At 37.7% G+C, this 7,746-nt stretch overlaps 1 protein-coding gene across 1 annotated transcript in view; it reads left to right on the forward strand.

Moving 5' to 3' along the window:
* Positions 1 to 7,746, forward strand: part of LOC148839412 (dynein axonemal heavy chain 6-like) — a 132,053-nt gene that overhangs the window by 123,621 nt on the left and 686 nt on the right. Inside the window, exons 79-86 of the mRNA XM_088935888.1 lie at positions 1,680 to 1,877; positions 2,089 to 2,288; positions 3,335 to 3,504; positions 3,890 to 4,086; positions 5,304 to 5,416; positions 5,775 to 5,881; positions 6,194 to 6,339; positions 7,532 to 7,678. Coding sequence (XP_088792014.1) covers positions 1,680 to 1,877; positions 2,089 to 2,288; positions 3,335 to 3,504; positions 3,890 to 4,086; positions 5,304 to 5,416; positions 5,775 to 5,881; positions 6,194 to 6,339; positions 7,532 to 7,678 — 1,278 coding nt within the window. The remainder of the gene's footprint in view (positions 1 to 1,679; positions 1,878 to 2,088; positions 2,289 to 3,334; positions 3,505 to 3,889; positions 4,087 to 5,303; positions 5,417 to 5,774; positions 5,882 to 6,193; positions 6,340 to 7,531; positions 7,679 to 7,746) is intronic.

The raw sequence follows: 7,746 nt of genomic DNA on the forward strand, positions 1-7,746 counted from the left end.
TGGCAATGCTATAATTGTGAGAACCATATTCAGTGCCATGAATAGTATTTTGCCCCCCGTCTGATTTTATGCATATTTGCACATTTCTCAGTGCTTTTGGTCAGAATCTTTTAATGGGTTGAAGTAGTATACTGAGGAGAGCCTGAGAGAAAAAATGGCACCAACGTTTGATGCTTCTTTCATTTGTTTGGTATGCAAGGGAAACATACAATCTTCAGGTGAGAAAAAGTTATTGCCCCCCCGCAGCAAAATCAGCCTATTTAAAAGGATGATTAGGGTCAGCTGTTTGAATACTTTGGTTAACAATAATGCCTGATTTAGGCCAGCCCTGCCCATCAAGGTGAAGCACACAGGATCTAGTGTCACATCATGCCATAATCAAAATAAATTCCTGAAAACCTCCATTGTTGATGTCTATCAATCTGCAAAGGGTTACAAAGCCATTTCAAAGGCTCTGGGGCTTCACAGAATAGCAATAGGAGCCATATTGTCCAAATTCAGTGTTCATGACTCCACCATCAGAAAGACACTAGGCAAAAACAAGGCGGAACCACTGCTCACTAAGAAGTATGAGTACTCACCTCACCTGTTCTGGACCAATGTTCTATTGACAGATGAGTCAAAACTAGAACATTTTGGCTGACATGGGCCCTGTTATGTCTGGCAAAAACTAAACACTACATTCCACAGTAAGAACCTCATACCAACAGTCAAGCACGGTGGTGGTAGTGTCATGGTTTGGGGATGCTTTGCTGTATCAGGACCTAGACAACTTGCCATCACTCAGGAACCATTATTTCAGCTCTGGATCAGAGAATTCTACAGGCTATCCATCTGTTAGCAGAAGTTGAAGCATAGTTGGGTCATACTAAGACAATGATCTGAAACATACAAACAAATCTACATTAGAATGGTTAAAGAACAAGAAATTCAGAGTTTTTGAATGGCCTAATCAAAGTCCAGACCTAAACCCCATTGAGATGTTGTGACAGGACCTGAAACAGTCAGTTCATTTTAAAAAACAGTGCTGTATGTAGGAGTGGGCCAGAATTCCTCCACTGCTCTAAAAGACTGATCAATAACTACAGGAAATGTCTGGTTGCAGTTACAGCTGCTATAGGTGGTGTTACCAGTTCTTGAGTCTACGGGGCCCTTTACTTTTTTCACACAGGGCATTGGGTGTTGCATTACTTTTTTTAATAAATGAAATAAATAACACCAAATTTTTATACTAATTCACCTCAGGGTCCCTTTAATCTAATATTGGGCTTTGGTTGAAGTTCTGATAATATTCACTGTGAAAAATATGTAACAATGCAGAAAATCAGATGGGGTGAAAATATGTTTTCATAGCACTGTAACAACATTTAGAGTTACAGTATGCTGCTTGCACTGCTCTGTGGAATATCTCTGGGTATTTAGCTATTTCATCCCTTAACCGTCAACTGCAAAGAAATTCTTGTTTGCAATGGCATTCTGGAGGGTGCCAATTTATACCCACCTGTCCATAACCCTGTCCAGTATATACAAAATAAAAGGGCATTCTAATTTAAAAAAAAACATCCAAATAAGCACCAGTTAATTTTTACACATCATTCATGAAAATCAAGACCACTGTTCCTAAACTGTGTTCACTGTGATATTACAACAGCTTTTCTTCTTGCTTTCTCCTTTGGTAGGTGTCTATACTGAACTTAGAGATGTTACTGGTGGAAGGATCAGATGTGCCTTGGCCCGCACTGCGGTATCTCACAGGGGAGGTGGTGTATGGTGGCCGTGTGACAGATCCTTGGGATCGCCGGTGTCTACTCAGCATCCTTCACAACTTCTACAAACCCAGCGTCCTGCAGCAAGGCCACACATACAGCTCTGATGGGGTAGGCTTTACAAAAAGTAGGAATTGTAAATATTTGTTTCAAAACCAATAATAATTTCTGTCAAATAAAAAGACTGTGTAAATCTTTAGTATCTAATAATATTTACATAAGAGGGCTTTATAGCTATTTGTACTGAAGAAAAAATTATAACTTACCTTTTTTAACTATTTGTACTGAAAAAAAAAATTACAACTGACCTTTTCTGAAACAGGTGTACCGGCCTATCTCTGGAGAGCCCAGCTTGTCAGACTGCAGAGTCTATATTGAAAGTCTGTCTGACAAAGATGCCCCTGGGGTGTTTGGAATGGACAGAAATGCAGAGAACTTCTTTCTGCAGAGCCAAGCACAGCAGCTGGTCAACACCATCATTAGCATGCAGCCCAGACTTGGAGATAGCAGCCTCATTGCCAGGTGTGCTTTCACATCTCTTTCCTTCCTTCACTGTCAAAGAGTTGTGTTGTCTCGAGGGTACTGGACAACAGAAATTTGTTGATTTCTATATTAAACAAAGACTAATTGACTAGTGAACAAGGTGTCTTGAGTGACAGATCCCTAGGCCAAGCAATCAGCTCACTGCACAGGTACAGCCTCATGCCCCTTATATCACCAGTTCCAGTTCGGTCCATGTTACTACCTGAATGTGACTGGGATAGTCCAGCAGTGGTGAAGAATAACCATGATCTAAGGAAATATCTAAGACAGATTTAGGTATATGAAAAAATAAGTAGTGAATCCAGATGGAAGAATAGCTTTAACAAGATTATAGAGCTACAATTTCTGTTAAGTATATGTGCAATAATGTGGGGGTGTGTTGTGGTAGGCTTTTTGATCAATCATCTCAAGTATGCAAATATTATGCACCTCCTTAAAATGGAAAATTGATAATTTATTCTATATGTACGAAGCAAATCGACTGTAATTTGATTCATGGGATCAGAACCACCTATTCTTTGTATAGTGAAATCAAAGTATAGTTACAGTCTTATTAAAAGGAATTAAACCACATTGTGGTTTTTACATATAGTAACATTGCAATCTCTAAAACATATAAATTATAGTCATTGGAAACTTTGTTCTAAACTAAAAGGTGTTATGAACATAAAGTAAAAAAAAAGGAAGGTTATTTGTTCCAACAGTACATTGAAATTGCCTCAGCAATCACCAGACAAGAACCTCAAGCACTTGTGGTCTGTCTTTGGCTGAGCCAAAGAGTATAGTAAATGCATTTTTTTTTGATGATGCTGTTCTATGGAGTCTATTCCATTTCTGGCATATGCCCTGCATCCCTTTATTAGAAGGAATTCCCAGAGAAGAGACTTAAACACAAACTCTCAGGATGCCCATGGTGGTCAATTCAAAATTAAACTACACTGAACAGTAATCAAAAACTTTAGGAACATCATATGAACGTTTTGCAAAATGCTTCAAAATTCAGCTCGTCTATTTTTGTCTTTAAGCCATTTTCTTCTTGACAGTGATGGGCAGAGTCAGGATGAAGTCATCTTAAAATTGGCTACTGACATTCTGAAGACCCTTCCAGAAACTGTGGAACAGCCCAGACAGGCAGCTGGACAAATACCTACCCTTAGAGACCTCATGACAGAAGCTAACGCCACTTCTGATAAAGGCAAACTCCTATGACACGATTGAAAAATGTTCATTTAGTAAATTCTCTAAGTATAAAGTTTGATTGGCTACAGTAGACATTGCTCTTATTAAATGAAATGTTTTTAGTTTCTTAGTTCATTATCATACTAATAACTAAGTAAATGACTTAAGGTTAATAAAGACCAAATGACATTCATACTACAAAATCTGATTCGTAGCCGTCAAATGCTTCAGAATGTTTTAAACTACACAAGAATCATTCACAAACCGAGAAACAATCTGGGTTTATGAGATTTACCTTCTAATCCAATTATTCCTCACTATGTACTACTGCTTTACCAATGAACACTATCAGTAAACACAAGTGATGTCCTATTGAAAACTTTGTCTTGTGTTTTGGGAAGGTTTTGACCCTTTGGTACACTCTACTTTGCTTATCGTCTTGCGTCAAGAGATCGATTGCTTCAACCAGTTGCTACTGGTCACACGCTCCTCACTTCAGTCATTATGCTGTGCTGTGAAGGGAGAAATCCTCATGACTGAGATGCTGGAGGAAATCTACAACTCCCTCCTTACAATGAAGGTCCCATCCATGTGGGAGGTAAAACATTATTTGTTGATTCTTTGTGTTATCAGATGTAGATATATCATTGATTTTTTTATCAATTCTTTTCTATTTGTATTAACTACCCAGTCCCAAATTGGACTTGCCAATTGTAGATTTCAGGTTTTTGCCCCCAGTTATGAGCCCTGCAACCATACATGGGAAGGGTTCAGTAGAGTCCCTGACCAGCCCTGCTTTAACACATCGGAGACTACAAAGCCCCATTCCAGGTGTTCCTCACCAACAGCAGCACAAGTGCCTAGCTTTAGTTGGCCTGCAACTGTCTTGCCAACTAATGCCAATATCCCCACAGGTGCTACTCAGCTAACTGCACTGATTGAGGCATCCTAGTCACAACTGGCTAGTGTCACATCATGGAGTTCAAAGTGCACTTGAATGAGCACCACTATTATTTTAGTCTCTCAAGAGCCCTCTAGCTCTCTGATATCTTTTGTAGAAGTCCAATCTATTGTAATCTGACATTGACCATCTAAAAAATTGACTGGAATTTCAAGTATAAGATAGATATTTAATTATAGTTATATACTTTTTAGACATATGTAAACTACTCAACTATAATATATGGGTTGCCTTTTTATCTCTATGACATTGGACACAATTAAAATGTCACTTACCGATTCATGAGCAGTTTGTAATGCACTCACAATTTATTTTAGCTTGTTGGAATTCTGTTACAAACAGGTTTAACTGTTATTCTGAGATGTTCTGATTTCTAGCAACTAATTCACATGCAAAAGGTGAGACAGCAAGTACAGTGAAAAAACAAGTATTGGAACCAATTATTGATTTCAGTTTCCTTTTTGTAAGTTGGAGCATTGATAATATTGGAACAGTCAAGTAACCTGAAAAAAGAAAAAGTGTTTATTTTCTGTTAGTGTTTGAAGCAATGCGGGTAATGTTCTGTGTATGGCCCTTGACCAATAGAAGTGTGTAGCAGTCGCACAACACAGACCTTCAGCAAGTGGGGTTCCCTCTACACCATTCCCACCAGCCCTGGAAGGGGGGAATTGATGGGGGGCAGGCTACTCATCATCAGGGATGCTGGGGGGAAGAACCCAGTGTTAAAATAATCTTGTACCAGAATTCTTTATCTTCCCATATCCAATTTCTTCAATAACTGTTGAGCGCAAGAGTGAATACATGGTTTTGTCACAAAATACAAAGCCAAAGCTCTTTTGTTTATATTTGAACAGAGGTGTTCTTACGAGTCTTGCAAGGCTCTGGGCTCCTGGATAGAAGACCTTAATCAGAGAGTGCATTTCTTCCGAGTTTGGGGAGAGAAAGAGAAAATATATCTCATGGAAAGGTAAAAGGATCGCACTTAGGAGTGGAGATCTTGAGTTATCCATTCTAAACTCTTCATTATCCACTATTAGTTCTTATCAGGGATGTGGCTTACTAACATTTTGACTCATTAAGCTGAAAAGCATATTTTCTCACTTACCTTTTTCACTAAAAACAAATGTAAAAAAGAAGTCATATGAAGTTCTGTTTTTCAAGGTTAGAGTATAACTGTAACACTCCTAATGACAAGATAGTCCTAATAGGTCACAAAGGCTCACTAGATTACAAATGCGTATCAAGGTCCTGTGTAATTCATACTAGGAAATTTAATTTGGTTAAATAAAGGTGGATGATGAATGTACTTTAATTTCTTTGTTTAGGGTTGCTTCACAGACTGAGGGTATAAAGCCTACAACAGAGCCACGATTTCCCACCACCTGCAAGCAACCTCGTAGCTTCTGGTTGTCTGGATTCTTTTTCCCTCAAGGTAAGGAGAATGACTATTATGACAGGAAGGAGGGGGCAAAACATTGTGTTGTACGCCAATGGGAATCCATGAGACTTCAGTCTCAGGATATTAGACAATAACTAACTTCAGTGTCAGAAAACATTCTTAGGACCAGAGATGTCTTTAAAAGAAGTTTAACTGTACCGATTATATTCTGAAAAGAGAAGAAACATGTTTCGAAATGTTGTTTCTTTTCTTCTCTTTTCAGCATGGAATAAACCTTTACTTGTTCCTTTGCAGCCTATACATGCTGACACAGCTACCTACCTGAACTGATTATATTTATTACAGGTTTTTTGACTGCAGTTCTGCAGCATTCTGCTCGTCTAAAAGGTGTTTCAATCGACTCTCTTGCTTTCACCTACCATGTGCAACCCACAGAGCAGGGTCTCAACAATTGGAGTGGAAGAGCAGATAAAACAGCATTTGCCTTTGAGGTATGTGCTGATATTTTGCCATATATTTATATATATAAGACTGTGGTACACAAGATCTTTCATATGTGCACGTAACATTAAAAACATGAGGAGGCCATTTGGCCCATCTAACCCCTTTGGTAGTCGCAAATTCATCCCAGAATATCATCCAGCTGTTTATTGAAAGAAACCAGTGAATGAGCTTCAACAGCTAGGAAGCTTGTTCTATTCCACACACTCTGTTGGGTAAGAAAGTACCTGCTGTTATGAGCTGCAAACACACTTCCACATCGATTCCACTGTGGAAACTCTTGCACAACATGCATTTACTGTATAAGGGTATGAGAAATTCTAGTTCTGTTTCGAGACCTCCTTAAGGTCATTATTCATATTTAAATAGAAATGCACTGTAATGTAACTGGTACTGAGGCACTGCACTTCCATCTCATTTCTAACCAATTACAAGTTGCTTCATGCTGTAATACACCCAGAAACACTGTTTTGTTAAGATTGCAAATGTAAAACTTTACATTTGCAAATTACACAAAAAAAACCAAATATTTATATTTGCCAAATCTTCATTAAGTGGTCTAACATCTGTAGGACGAAATCAAATTAAAACTACATAGAAAAAAATCACTGGTTTGTGAGCACAGGTAGATAAACTATTGTTTTGTACAATATTCTCAGTTTTTTCATCTTCAGTAGTCTCTTAATTTTCAAAATGCTGCAAGGAATTAAATTACCTATCAAATGTAACAATTACTTAAATTACACTAAAATTCCCCATTATAAATGGACAACAGACCAGCTGTTTATACAATAACTATTTTAGATAGAACAAGCTACTTTTATATGCGATACTTGCAACTCTGAAAGTGTTACTTATTAAATTAACATTTAAAATAAGAAAATTAACAGAATATATTGTGATTATGTGACGATTACATCATGCAAGATTCTATTTTATTTTTTGTTGATAACCTGTGTGAAAGATGTCATTTATAAGATTATTCAAACAGCACAAACAGGTCCAAAAAAGAGATAAGTTTCTTTTCAGCTCTTAGCAAGTTATAACTAAAAGCTTATATTTAAGCAACATTCTTCTGCTGAGCTATACAGTTCACATATAAGAAAAGGTATTATTCTTCATTTTAAGAGCTCTAAAAATTTAAACAAGCAATTCAAAATGCAGATGCTATATTCTTCACAGGGCCTTCCACCCCCTAAGGAAGGTGTTCTGGTGTATGGATTGTTCTTGGAAAGTGCACGTTGGGACCCCCTTTCTCAGGCATTAGAGGATTCATTACCTAGTTATCAACACTGCCCAATGCCCGAGATAAACTTCTTACCACAGCAGGTAACTGCTAGTATTTTTGTGTTGAATGTGAATTTGTGAAACTATCCTTTTTTCACTATTAATATTGT

The sequence above is a fragment of the Atractosteus spatula genome, chromosome 2 (genome assembly GCF_055471065.1).
Source record: "Atractosteus spatula isolate fAtrSpa1 chromosome 2, fAtrSpa1.hap1, whole genome shotgun sequence".
In the NCBI taxonomy this organism is placed as follows: domain Eukaryota; kingdom Metazoa; phylum Chordata; class Actinopteri; order Semionotiformes; family Lepisosteidae; genus Atractosteus; species Atractosteus spatula.